This window comes from Chenopodium quinoa, unplaced genomic scaffold (assembly GCF_001683475.1).
Source record: "Chenopodium quinoa cultivar QQ74 unplaced genomic scaffold, ASM168347v1, whole genome shotgun sequence".
In the NCBI taxonomy this organism is placed as follows: Eukaryota; Viridiplantae; Streptophyta; class Magnoliopsida; order Caryophyllales; family Amaranthaceae; genus Chenopodium; species Chenopodium quinoa.
In genome coordinates, this window is record NW_018743136.1 from 2206396 (window position 1) to 2220818 (window position 14423).

Consider the following 14423-nt stretch of genomic DNA (forward strand, 5'->3'; position numbering starts at 1 on the left):
ATTGAAAAGAGTCAAATGGTGGTGACTCTTTGGCTAGGTAAGCTAATGATGTAGGGATCAAGCCCCCAAGTCTAGCTCTAAGTAAATAGGGATGAACATAGGAGGTCCCTTGATATGATCATGGTGTGTGAATGTGAATATGAATGCATTTTTATTACAACCGCACCTCGATGTGAGTTTGTCTACGTATCCATTAGGAATCAGGCCGAACGTAGCTCTAGTCGAACCTCGCACAAGTGTGTGTATACCTGAAAAAGGTCTTTTTAAGGGTTGTAACATGTGCGGTCTATCACTCACTTGGCATTCATGTTTCTCAGGCAAGGTACCGAGCACTCGATAAGAGACGCAATCAGAGAAGTGTTCATATCAAAGACATTTTCATATCAAAGACATTGGAACACTTGCCCGTTTGTACACTTTTATTATTTTCTATTTCTTTTTTATTTATTTTGATCTTTTGAATTCACTCAACCTTTTTATGATATTGAAAACTGCATAAGTTGCACACTATCCCATCCCAAGGTTAGGTAGATGTAGTTGAAGAAAGAAAGGTCTATCGTTAGACGAGGCTCAAAGTGGTTTACGAAGAAAGGATTATAAATTAGAAAGGTGAAAGGTAATACAATGTGGCTACAAGGGGTGCCTTAAATCATTGGTATACCTTGTGCTTAGTTTGACATGGATTGTTTTTTTTGAAATATAATGAAATGATCATATGCAAGAAAATAAATGCTCATTTTATTAAAAAGGAAAAAGAAAGAATCTACAAAATTAATCTAAGAGAAAATAAAGGTGCCTATGCTAGACTTATTAGGGGAAAGGGTAAATAAAGAAAAATAATAAAGATGTCATGAAATCTCGTCGTTTGAAGCTCGCCTTATGTCTTGTATTGTTTGCTTTATCATCACTCGCTCTTCTTGTTAACTGGAGGTATAGGAAGCTTGTTATCATCAATCAAATGTTGGATAGCCTCTTTTAGCTTCCAACAGCTCTCAGTAGCATAACCCCTTCCTTGATGGTACTTGCAGCGCACATTTGGACTCCAACTAGGCACTCTCTTCTCAAGTGGGGGATCTTGAAGAGGTCTAATAGGAGTAATGATTCCCTTGGCAAGGAGTCGATCGAAAGCTGATAAGCCTTCTTATCATGGGTTGAGAGAAGCATTTTAGGGTGTGTTTTGATGCTTTATATGTACTTTTGTTAGCTTTTGTGAGTTTTGGGCTGTGATCTCACTTATGTGCAAAAGGCGGGATTTATGAGTATAAGTGAGTGAGTGAGCTCGGGAACCAATGAAGAGTTATGTAAGAAGGATGGACCTTGGCTCGTGATTTGAGAGTTGTGATGGAGCATGGAAGAGCAAGGAAGAAAGCTTGAGGAAAAGGTGAAGCAAAGCAAGAAGAAGAAGCAAGGAAAGAAGGAAAAAACAGCAGGAACCGCTGCCAGGGCCGCTGGCAGCTGGCCAGAGCCGCTGGCAGCGGGTATACCAGAGTGAGGGGCTGCCAGAGCAGCTGCCAGCGGGTCCAGAGCAGCTGGCAGCGGCTCTGGCAGAAATTCGGGCTGTTTTGGTTAATTTTCAGCAATTTGGCTTTGTTTTGGCTCGTGTTTTGGATATTATTTTATTATTATTATTGTGTTCTGTTATTAAAATATAGAAACATATAAATAGCTTAGTTTTAATTAAGTTTTAAGTTAGAAAAGGAGAATTAAGTTTTGAGAAAAAAAAGCTTTCTAGGGTTTTCTTGGAATTTTCAGAATTCTTTGTTTTGGAATTAGAATCCATGGAAGCTTAATCTTCCGGATTCTTGGTTAAAGATTGAAGCTTTTGGCTACGAATTATGAGATCTTTCTTCTCTTAATATCTATTGAATATATATTGTTCCTTGAATTAATTTCATGATTTGCTTTAATCAATTGCTAGGTTAGAATTATTGGATTCGCTTGCATCTAATTAATCTTTCCAAAGTAGCAACTTTAGGTTATTGATGCATGCTTTTGGTTGATAACTTGAAGAGGGAATAATATTATTGAAGAAATTAGACCGCTTGTGTTAATTTATTCAATCCTTGTTGATTTCTCCGTTTATTTTCTTCTTGTGGATAATTTAGAGCGCTTGTCTTGAATTGTGCATTGGAAAGGGTTAGAAAGGAGCGCTTTGCTATTTCTAACTATTTATGAGAATTTAGAATATAGGAATTCTACAACAAGGTGTTCAATAGAGCTTGATTGAGGAGACTTCTATGATCAATTTGTATGTTCATTAGTGGATTTCGCATAACCAAGACCGTTCTTCTCATTGATTACCTATTCATTACGTTCGTTGTTCTTACTTAGTTCATTTATCATCATTGCTCGTGAAAACCCCTCTCGTTACTTAGGTTACTACCGTCCTAGAGTATTTCCACTTAGGTTTCCAGTTATTAGTCCCTTTTTCCCTGTGGATTCGAACTCGACTTCCCTAACTACGTTTATTTGCAGTTAGCTTAGTTGTGATATTTTTGGTTGCATACGACTGAGGCACACCAAATTTTGGCGCCGTTGCCGGGGACTTAAGGCGTTACTTTTTAATTGTTTATCTTAGTAGAATTTATTTTAGGACTGTTCTTAGCTATCTTTCTTTGTTTGTTCGCTAGGGTATGATAAGTACCCGTTCTGCTAACAAAGAAGTTTTGCAGTTTGATCCAGAAATTGAAAGGAATATTTCCAGGTTGCGAAAAGAGGCAAGAACAACCCCCAGTGAATCAACATACTCCTTCAATATTCAAGAAGAAGAGGAGATGGCTGACAATCGAACTCTAAGGGAACTCACAGCTCCCAACTTGAACCAACAACCGCTGTGCATTGCATACCAGCAGTTGGAGGAAGGTACTAATGTTGAGATCAAATCCGGTTTAATTCATCTATTGCCGGCATTCCATGGCATGAAAGGCGAAGATCCGAATAAACATCTGGCAGAATTTCATGTGGTTTGCACTAGCATGAAACCGATTGGGATGACTGATGAACAAATTCAGTTGAGAGCATTTCCTTTTTCTCTCAAAGATGCAGCAAAGGATTGGTTTTACTATCTTCCCCCAGGTAGCATAACAACTTGGGCAGATTTAAAGAAGTGTTTCCTTGAGAAGTACTACCCAGCCACTATTTCTGCAAGCCTTAAGAAAGCTATCAGCAATGTGGATCAGAAGGAAGATGAATCCTTGTATGAGTATTGGGAGAGATTTAAGAGATTGTGTGCTAGTTGTCCTTACCATGGGTATTCCGATCAAGACCTCATCCTATACTTCTATGGAGGTCTAATTGATGATGACTTGAGGATGGTGAATGCAGCAAGTGGTGGAGGGCTAGTGAATAAGACTCCAGGAGATGCAACTAGGTTGATTGCAGAGCTAGCAGAAAATTCTAGGCAATTCAGTCAGAGAACTCCCACGCGCCGGGTGAATTTAGCAAATTCGAATACAACTGAGTTAGAGAGTCAAGTAGCTGATTTGACTTCTATGATGCGTGAGTTCATGGTGAACTCAAGGAATCCACAGCAACTGAATGCTTGTGGTTTATGCACCTCCATGGGACATCCCACTGATGCATGTCCTCAATTACAAGAGGAGCAGAATGAGCAGGCCAACGCCTTAGGTTTTCAAGGGCAAGGTCCGCAGAGAAGATATGATCCCTTTTCAAATACCTACAACCCAGGATGGAGAGATCATCCAAATTTGAGATATGGGAATTCCCAAGGAAACCAACAACATCAGCATGCTCAAGGTCAACAACAGTTTCAGCAATATAGGGCACCGTTCCTAACACCTCAAGGCCAAAGCTCTAATTCAGGTAATATGTCAACTGAAGAAATGATTAGATCACTAACTTCTAATGTTTCTACCATGCAGCAGAATATGATGCAGTTTCAACAAGAAACAAGATCAAGTATTCAAAACCTGGAGAATCAAGTCAGTCAAATCTCAAGTGCAGTAAGCCGACTTGAAGCTAAGGACTCTGGAAAGCTTCCATTCCAAACGGAGCTGAACCCTAAGCAACAAGTTAATGCAATAACATTGAGAAGTGGCAAAAAGTTGCAAGAAACTGTAGTTGCACCTAAGAAGGCTAAAGACTTGATTGGAGTTGAGGAGGAGGAAGTAGAACAAGAAACTAAGGCGAATCCGCCAACCTTTACCTCTTATGAGCCTGTGCCACCTTTCCCAGAAGCCTTGCAAGATACTCGAAGGTATGAGAAAGACAAGGATATTTATGAGACTTTCAGCAAATGTGAGGTAAATATGCCCCTCTTGAATGTGATTAAAAGTGTTCCTCGTTTTGCTAAGTTTATGAAGGAACTGTGTACGATCAAGAGAAAGCACAGCTTGGGAGGAAAAGAAAAAAGTGAAGGTGAGTGCTCATGTTTCTGCAGCTTTCTAAAAGAAACCCCTAGAAAAATGTGGTGATCCTGGTATGTTTACTATTCTTGTTACAATAGGAGACACCACATTACACCGAGCCATGTTGGACCTAGGTGCATCAATCAATGTCATTCCCTACTCCCTGTTTAAATCTTTAGAACTTGGGCCTTTGCATGAAACTGGGGTAGTAATTCAGTTAGCTGATAGGTCCAATGTATATCCTAAGGGGGTAGTAAAAGATGTACTTGTTAAGGTTGATGGATTGATCCTTCCTGCTGACTTTTACGTCCTTGACATGGAACATGACAAACAAGCAGCCCCCATCCTGTTAGGAAGACCTTTCTTAAAGACTGCTAAGACAAAAATCGATGTGTCTACCGGTTCTTTGACTATGGAGGTTGATGGGAAAGCAATTGTGTATAACATTTATGATACCATAAAGTATCCTGTTGATACTCATTCTTTATATTCTATAAATGTTGTCGATCCAATATTGCATGATGTTTCTAACATTGATCATGGGGATGAGCTCCTCACACCTATTACTAATGTTGTGTCTGGTGATTGCTTGGATTCTTCTATACCTACTAATGTGCAGGTGAAGGTGGCGGAATTGAATGAACAGTCCAAGCTTCTACCTATACCACTAGGGGCAACACCCACCCCGTCATCATTTCCGGGCAAGAAATTATCCCAGGTATACCACAAAGCAAAGAATAAGGTGTGGCATGACAAGATGAGCTCCCGTTGGAAGGGTCCAATTCAAGTTGACAAGGTCTATCCGCATGGAGCGGTAGAAATTCGGAGTTTAGAGACCAACAACATGTTCAAAGTGAATGGAAAAAGGCTCAAACCATACTACGAAGGGTTCAAGGTCGAGAATTTGGAGAACATCGATCTCTACGAGCCATCAATTGATTAACGAAGTTTCATGAGTTGTGTCGAGCCAACGACGTAAAACAAAGGCGCTAATCGGGAGGCAACCCGAAAACTCTTCCCCGTTTTCATTTATTTTAGTTTTTATTGTTTTTGTTTTGATGTACCAAGTGCTTTTGGTGGATTTATGTAGGAGGATGCTTTGGGAGTACGTATTGTGAGCAAAAGCAGAGCAAAACAGGTAAAAACAGGCTTTGGGAGGCAGCCCCTGCAGGAGTCGCTGGTAGCGGGCTGGCAGCTGCTCTGTAGCCGCTACCAGCGGCTCTCCAAGCAGCCAAAAAATCCCAAAGTTGTGCCCCAGCCGCTAGCAGCGGGTCTGGTGTCGCTGCCAGCGGGTGTCCTTCAGAAAAAAAAAAAAGAAAAAAAAAAAAAAAATATTTTTTTTTGCAGCAGCCGCTGCCAGCGGGTCCCAAGCCGCTGCTAGCGGGTCCCAAGCCGCTGCCAGCGGGTCTTCCAGCAACATTCACCCTAAATTCCTTCTTAAGCCGCTGGCAGCGGGCCCCAAGCCGCTACCAGCGGCATTCCCTGCATACCTGAATTTTTGCCCTTTTAAACCCCTTTTTCTTCAATCCTACAATCCAATTCATTCTAGTCTTTATCCAAAACCCCAATTAATCACTTCCCTCTATCCCTTAGCAAGTATTCTTTATCCAAAACAACCCATTTGCCCCATTTTCAATCCAAAATTCAGAAATTTAAAAACCCCTCGTCTAACCTCTTTTCCCTCAATTTCAAGTCCAATTAAACTTTAACATTGTTTCAATTTCTAAATTCTAAACTTGAAATTTGAGGAATTGTGTGAACCTTGGTGTTTGGAGGTTTGGTGGGTTGCTCATTGTATTTTGAAAGAGGAGGTGAGATTTGTGCAATTCGTTCTTGTGCAATGGGAAGACATAACAAGTGAAGGCAACCTCTTCACCTACAAGGGTTGCAAGGGGGTAGACAACAAGGGGATACTTCAAGGGAGGGTGTATCACCCTCTTTTCCCCAAGCAAATGACTTCATGGGCATTCATCTAACTACGAAAGAAAAGACTACATGGGTTCAACTTCAACAGCCCAAAAGAATGGTGCAATGCACAAAAGTCGTCGATTTGGAGGCATTGCAAGTGGTTGGTTTGGAGGAAGTGATGGAGCACGAGCGCACCTACTTATGTGAGGTATATATGAATTCCTTTCCACTTTGACTAAGGGATGTCAAGAATTTCTTTCAATTTTAACAATAAGAACTATGTCATGCCTTATGCGGTAATTAGAAATGCGTTTGGTTGGAATAATCTTCCCATGGGCAACACTTGGGGTCCCCATAGTTCATTTTTCTTCTCGAGAGTTTTGAAATCCTTGATAATGCCGAATCTTCCAACTTCGGGAATCCTTCCCATTAAGGTGGTACTTATTTCTTCCCTTTCCCTTACTTTTGTTTTTATTGTTGTTCTTGCATTGAGGACAATGTCTCATTCAAGTAGGGGGGAAGCAATTCTTGCATATTTTTGAAATTTGTATAGTTATCCTAATTTAATGGTTTTGTATAGCTATTTCAATTATGTTTCAATGAAAAAAAAGAAAAAAAAAAACAAAGAAGAAAAATTGAAAAAAAAGAAAAAAGAAAAAGAAAAAGAAGCCCTCTAAGTCGAAAACCTGAAAAGGCGGCTTAGGCAAAAATGGGGGCCCGGTTAGGTTGAAAACCCGAAAGGGCGACCTAAGCAAAAAAGTGGCTAATGAGCGGGTGAGGTAGTGAGATTTGGAAAAAGATGAGAGGCTAGGATGAAAACCCGAAAGGGCTCCTAGGCAAAATGAGAGAAAAAAGAGAGAAATGTTCATGAATTTGATTTTTCAAGGAAATTTCGCATCTATTTGCCGGAGTCGGTGTCATAAGGGGAGGAGATATAAGGAGGTGTCGGGGTAGGTTTCATCTTGGTGATTTTGGGAGATAGTTGAGATTTTGGGGGAATTTGTTGATCATCTTAGGAATTTGAGAGCATGAGTTGTTTGTTTTCACTCTTGAATGTGGAAGTGTTTTTATGAGATTTTTGGTTAAGTGGAGTTTTTGTTTGCCCAATTTTATCAAAAATTTCATTTCTTTAGGCGGTTGAGAATATTCATACTCATGGCTATGCGTTTATCGTTCCAAGTTGATTTTGGGGATGAATTGATAAATAAGAAAAAAGGGAGATTCAAAGTGTGAAGTATGGGGGAGTGTGATTGTGATTGGTTGATAAGTACTAGGATGTTTTGTTGAGTTTGAGTGCGTAGAGCTAGTTTGATTCCACCATCTTCTGTTTTGAACCTTAGTGAGGAGGATGTGTTTTATTCTCTAAGTTTACTCGAGGGCGAGTAAAGGTTCAAGCATGGGGGAATTTGATAAGCCTTCTTATCATGGGTTGAGAGAAGCATTTTAGGGTGTGTTTTGATGCTTTATATGTACTTTTGTTAGCTTTTGTGAGTTTTGGGCTGTGATCTCACTTATGTGCAAAAGGCGGGATTTATGAGTATAAGTGAGTGAGCTCGGGAACCAATGAAGAGTTATGTAAGAAGGATGGACCTTGGCTCGTGATTTGAGAGTTGTGATGGAGCATGGAAGAGCAAGGAAGAAAGCTTGAGGAAAAGGTGAAGCAAAGCAAGAAGAAGAAGCAAGGAAAGAAGGAAAAAACAGCAGGAACCGCTGCCAGGGCCGCTGGCAGCTGGCCAGAGCCGCTGGCAGCGGGTATACCAGAGTGAGGGGCTGCCAGAGCAGCTGCCAGCGGGTCCAGAGCAGCTGGCAGCGGCTCTGGCAGAAATTCGGGCTGTTTTGGTTAATTTTCAGCAATTTGGCTTTGTTTTGGCTCGTGTTTTGGATATTATTTTATTATTATTATTGTGTTCTGTTATTAAAATATAGAAACATATAAATAGCTTAGTTTTAATTAAGTTTTAAGTTAGAAAAGGAGAATTAAGTTTTGAGAAAAAAAAGCTTTCTAGGGTTTTCTTGGAATTTTCAGAATTCTTTGTTTTGGAATTAGAATCCATGGAAGCTTAATCTTCCGGATTCTTGGTTAAAGATTGAAGCTTTTGGCTACGAATTATGAGATCTTTCTTCTCTTAATATCTATTGAATATATATTGTTCCTTGAATTAATTTCATGATTTGCTTTAATCAATTGCTAGGTTAGAATTATTGGATTCGCTTGCATCTAATTAATCTTTCCAAAGTAGCAACTTTAGGTTATTGATGCATGCTTTTGGTTGATAACTTGAAGAGGGAATAATATTATTGAAGAAATTAGACCGCTTGTGTTAATTTATTCAATCCTTGTTGATTTCTCCGTTTATTTTCTTCTTGTGGATAATTTAGAGCGCTTGTCTTGAATTGTGCATTGGAAAGGGTTAGAAAGGAGCGCTTTGCTATTTCTAACTATTTATGAGAATTTAGAATATAGGAATTCTACAACAAGGTGTTCAATAGAGCTTGATTGAGGAGACTTCTATGATCAATTTGTATGTTCATTAGTGGATTTCGCATAACCAAGACCGTTCTTCTCATTGATTACCTATTCATTACGTTCGTTGTTCTTACTTAGTTCATTTATCATCATTGCTCGTGAAAACCCCTCTCGTTACTTAGGTTACTACCGTCCTAGAGTATTTCCACTTAGGTTTCCAGTTATTAGTCCCTTTTTCCCTGTGGATTCGAACTCGACTTCCCTAACTACGTTTATTTGCAGTTAGCTTAGTTGTGATATTTTTGGTTGCATACGACTGAGGCACACCAAAAGCATCATCGTAGCTAATTCAAATAGGGGTAAAATCCCTTTTTTGTTGCTTTCTAAATCCTCGATTATCCATGGCTAAGATCTCATTAAGGTCGAAAGTACCAATACTGTTACTAGAGTAGGTTTTTAGGAAGAAGAAGGATAGTCGTTCTTCTTCCCTTTACAGCCACTGTTACTATCGTTACTAATCTATGCTCTCTTGTTGCGCGGAGGAACATGAAGGATATTTGAATCAATGAAGTCTTGAACACGATCCTTGAGGGCGAGACACTTTTCGGTAGTGTGACCGCGACCTCTATGGTATCAACAATAGGAATTTGGATCCCAATTGGGAAAACATTTTTCAGGTGGAGGGTCTTGACTGGGACCAATGAAGTGAATATGACCTTGATCATGAAGACAGTCAAAAGCTTCATCGTAAGTCATTCCTATTGGTGTGTACTCATCAATGGTCCGTTTTGCCTGTGTCTTAAGAGCATCGAGTTCTTCATTAAAACCTTAGCGAGAATTTTGTTCGATGACCATCACCCGATTTGCTAGTGCTTCTACCACATTCAAGAGCATGGAAATGACATCTTGCGGTTTTCGAACGCCCTCTTTCAGATTTGACGAGTCTTCCTTGGTATTATTTAAGAAAAAAATTTCATCCTCCTCAATCATGGCCAATTCATCGAGAGAGGTTATATAAGCTGTCTCGATCATGGGTTCTCTTACAGGTGTGATAAGAAGGGATGGATTGAAGGATGTTTGATTTTCTTCGATGGCTAGAATCTCAGAAGTTTCATTGTTATCGATCAGATATTGAATAGCTTCTTTGAGTTTCCAACACTCCTCAGTGTCGTGACCCTTTCCTTGGTGATATTTGTAGTGCTCATTAGGATCCCACTTGGGTGGCCTGGCTTCTGGAACTGGATCTTTGATGGGCCCTATGGGCATGACTAGTCCTTTGTGGTGTAGCTTCTCGAAAGTTGTTTCATAACTCATACCAAGTGGAGTGAACACCCTTTTTGACCTAAGGATTCGTGATTTAGAGGCGTTCATAGCATGTACTCCATTAACGGGAGAGGAAGAAGAAGGATGGTCGTTCTTCTTTCCTCTCGCACTATTATCTTTCAGAAGGTCATCTTCAATGTCAATGCCTATATTATAGATAGCCTTGAAAGTATTCGAGTTGTGTTGGTACTTTAAGTGCTTTGAATACTTCCCTTGGAGATTCTTGATAAACATCCTCACAGATTTCTTTTCAGTGGGAGTTTTGACCATATTAGCAGAATTTTCCCTCCATTTGTTGAAGAAAGAAGTGAACCCTTCATTTTCTTTTTGTTTTAACATCTCAAGTTGTATGTGGTATATTTCGTCTTGGATGTTGCACTTATATCTATCTATGAAAGCGTTTGCTATGGACTCCCAGGTGGAGGTTTTTTCTTTCTCGAGAGAAAAGAACCATTGCTGGCAAACGGTCTCAAGAGTTAGTGTGAATAGAGAGGGGAAAACCTTCTTATCAATACCCTTAATGTTCATTATAGTTTCGAAATCTCTAGATGGAAGTAAGGGTTATCTGTTGCCTTGAATTTAGGGATGTCAGCGGCGTTGAACTTATGTGGAAGAAGTTCCTTGTCCAGCGAGACCCCTTGTGAACTCATGCCTTGAAATTTATAGTCATTAGATAGCTTTCTCAAACTTTCTTGCATGAGGTTCATTTGTTGTTGCTTCACATGGTCATCAATTTTGAGGGTTAAAGCCTTTAACACCTCAGTCATGTCATTCAATTGATTCCTAAGTTCATTGACCTCTTCTTGACTTGCCATTATCTTTTTAGCCTTCCTCTTTTGACGAATCGGTTTATCAAAAAGCGTGACCTGAACAAAGGTGTTGTCCTTGATTAATCGCCCTTCTCTCCTCGACCAAGTACTGTGGAAAAGGAATTTGGGGATATTCATTGTTAATTATTTGACTCAAACTTTATTCAACATGCAATGGATGGAGGAAGTGAAGAAAGATTGGAACAGAATGTGAAGAAAAATGATGTAGATGGAGGGATATGAAGAATTAGGAATAGAATGTACCCCCAACTCAAATGACGGAAAAGACCGACTCATGCATGAACCTAAGACATGGTCATGGTGACATATGCTCAAAGTGTGTGCTAAGACTAGTGAGTGTAGGTGGTACGTTAAGACTCATGTCATGACCATGTGGCTAGACTATGTGACTTAGTGTCTAGACTCAATTAATTATTGACAGTAAAAATTAACCGAATTATTTAGCAAACTGGTTAATTAGACACTAGCTTAGGTGATGACTCAATCAATAATCCAAACTGTCGTCAAAACGATAGGACTTGCGTCGCACTGTGTAGTGTAGCGCCAGACGACAGAGCTGTCGCCAGGCGCCACACTTCACAGCGTGGTGCTACAACTCATATTTTGGCGCCAATGCCGGAGCTTCAATCTGAGACTGTTTACGGTGTTATTAATCAACAGGGGTATGCCTAAAGTCGTACTAGGTCAATTCTGATTAAAATATTGACTTTATTTACTCAAATTAAATATTAGACTTTATGCATATGACAATAATGTTAATCAAAATTACGCACATGAAATACTTAGAACGTTTCGAGTCTCATCCACTCATTCTAAATCATTGCCGAAACAAATTAAGGAATTAAAATAGAAATCCTCCCCAGTGGAGTCGCCAAAAAACTGTGGGGAATATTTCAAGCGTTAATCCCCTAGCTTGAACCCCACTGTGATCATACACTAAAGTACGGTGGCGTCCAAAGGGAAAGAAGATAGAGCAAAAGAGTTGCCAACAAGGTTTTTTTAGAAACTTGTAAACCGTTCACGAGGTGAAGGTTACACCCCTTAACGATCTAGGAGATCGTCAACTCCATAAGGCCTTGAACCAAATAGGGTTCGGGGATGAAGGTACAAACCCAACCTAAAAGAGATTGAACCTGCCCTAATAATAGGCCTCTACTTTATTCTGAACGTATTCATGTGCGCTTTCTGACTAACATACAAGCAATAGGTTTAACCTAAACCTGTTTAATCTATGTTGGTTGAAATATTAATGCACAAATAAATCTATTATTGGGGATCGCTTGAATTATAATCATATTAACCCTAAACAAGATTATTAATTATCTTATTAAGCGTGATTACAAGTACCAAATTCCCTTTAAACATGCATAAAGGTGTGATCAAGCAATAACAATAAATATCAAGCAACATAATAACAATAAAAAATAAAAAAATAATAATTATAATCATAATAACAATCGTGATAATCATAATCAAATAATCATGTTAAATCATAATATTAGCAAGATCCTAGGCATGATACTAACAAGATTAATAACAAACCCTAACATGTCACTAAACAATAAAAATCAAATATTTAACCCTAACATGATACTAACAATCATAACTATTAGGAAGAAAATAGGAAGCATCATATAAATCATAATTGACATTATATTCTTTACCCTAAACATGATACTAGGAATATCATAATAACATCATAATATCAATAAAAACCATTAGGTGATGCCTCATACCTCTTTCTAATAGCAAAATACACACGTTAGTAACTTCAAGGAAAATAATAAACAAAAATTAAATTAAATAATTGAAAGAGAGATTTGGGACCAAACCCTCATAAATTAAACCTTTCACGTTTAGGGTGAAGGCAACTTCGAATATGGCTAGGTGTATCTAGTGTTAATGAATGCGGAATTTTTATTGTAAAAGGGTAGTTTAGAAAAGAGAGAGAATCAAGAAATTCTTGATGAGAGTTGGTGAAAATAGAGAGAATCGGTGATTGTAGGTGAGAAAGTGGATGAATGTTGATGAATGAAAATGGAGTTTTTAAGACGTTATTTATAAAGAAAATCAACCAAAAAGATAAAATATCAAAACAGAGTTCTGGCGCGGATAAAATTGAATTAGCGCCAACGCTGGCTATTGGCGCCAGACGCCAACTTTTGCGCCAAGCGCTACGGCTGGCGTTTGGTGCTGATTCAGAAATTCACGCGTTTTCTTAAAATCATATAAAAATTACTGTATAGGAGGATAAAATCGTATTTTTCCTCAAAAATGCTCTTTGATTTTAATTAAAACTCTGAAAAGTAAAAAAAAGTCAATTTATCAATGCTAATTGAATTAGGAATGAAAAGAACCTTCTAGAAGAATCTAGAAGAATAAAACCATTCCTAATTGCATTAGGAATGATAAATCTATATTAGGCCCTCCCCTAGATCATTGGGCCGCACATAAGGCTCAAACCGGGCCCAGTTCAGTAAATTGGCCATAACTTCCTCAATATTCATCTGAATTGGGCTAATAATATATCGTTGGAAAGCTCTTTTCTAGCCCCATCCAACTACACTACTATTGGACCCATATCATGGACCAACCAAAATGGATTGGCTATTCTCTTAAAATAAGTTTTCAAAAAATGAGAAAAGAGAAAAGAAATTAAAACTATCCGCAACAATAAACTTTCCACACTTTCGCTTCATTCGATTATGATTCGACGTGAAAGGTACTCATCACCGGGTTTGTTTTTTGGGAGACACAAATGGGTGTCTACAGTAATACTCCAACACCACATCCCTTTTGATTTGAGGCTCCATCGAAGTACAGGGTCCAATTATCATCTTTAGTGACCATCAAGTCTTCGTCTGGAAATTCATTGTCGTGTATTGGCGTTGAGTCTTTTATTGGAAAGTCTGCTTGAAAATCCGATACCACAAATCCTTTGATAGATTTTTGTGGCATGAATCTTATATCGAACTGGGCTAAGTTGACTTTCCATGATATGCGCCCATTGAGTGTAGATTTCTCGAATAAATATTTGAGCGGATCCAATCGGGAAACTACAAAGACTGTATGCACGAGCATGTAATGTCTTAACTTTGTTGTGGCCCACACCAAAGCGAGGCACAATTTCTCAAGTGGTGTATAGCGTGCTACATACTTGAGCATCTTTTTGCTTGGATAGTAGATCGCATTTTCTTTGCCTTCTACTTCTTGCTCTAGCGTGGCTCCCATTGTCTCTTTGGTGAACGTTAAGTATAATCTAAAAGGTATACCAGGGAGTGCTGGTGCTAATACGGGAGGATTGGCGAGATAGGCTTTGATCTTTTGAAAGGCTTTTTGACACTCATCATCCCATAACACTGGTACATTCTTTTTAAGCTTTTTGAATATTGGTTCACATATAGTTGTCAATTTTGATATAAACCTGCTTATGTATTGCAACCGACCAATAAATCCTCGAATCTGCTTCTCGGTTTTGGGCGGTGGCATTGACATGATTGCCTTGATCTTGGTTGGGTCTAACTCTAT

The 14423-nt window shown here is 39.0% G+C and overlaps 1 protein-coding gene across 1 annotated transcript; it reads left to right on the plus strand.

Annotated features, from left to right (window-relative positions):
• Nucleotides 1-3311: 3311 nt before the first annotated feature.
• LOC110732095 lies at nucleotides 3312-5310 on the plus strand. The gene is made up of 2 exons (XM_021912009.1): nucleotides 3312-4377; nucleotides 4466-5310. Exons 1-2 carry the CDS (start codon nucleotides 3312-3314, stop codon nucleotides 5308-5310), a joined length of 1911 nt encoding a protein of 636 aa, XP_021767701.1.
• Nucleotides 5311-14423: the final 9113 nt, after the last annotated feature.

What these genes read in the sequence shown, in the direction of transcription:
- LOC110732095 (XM_021912009.1), top strand. Translation starts at nt 3,312, where the DNA reads ATGGTGAATGCAGCAAGTGGTGGAGGGCTAGTGAATAAGACTCCAGGA. An exon ending in AGGAAAAGAAAAAAGTGAAG is followed by an intron (nt 4,378 to 4,465) that starts GTGAGTGCTCAT and finishes TTGTTACAATAG; the next exon opens with GAGACACCACATTACACCGA.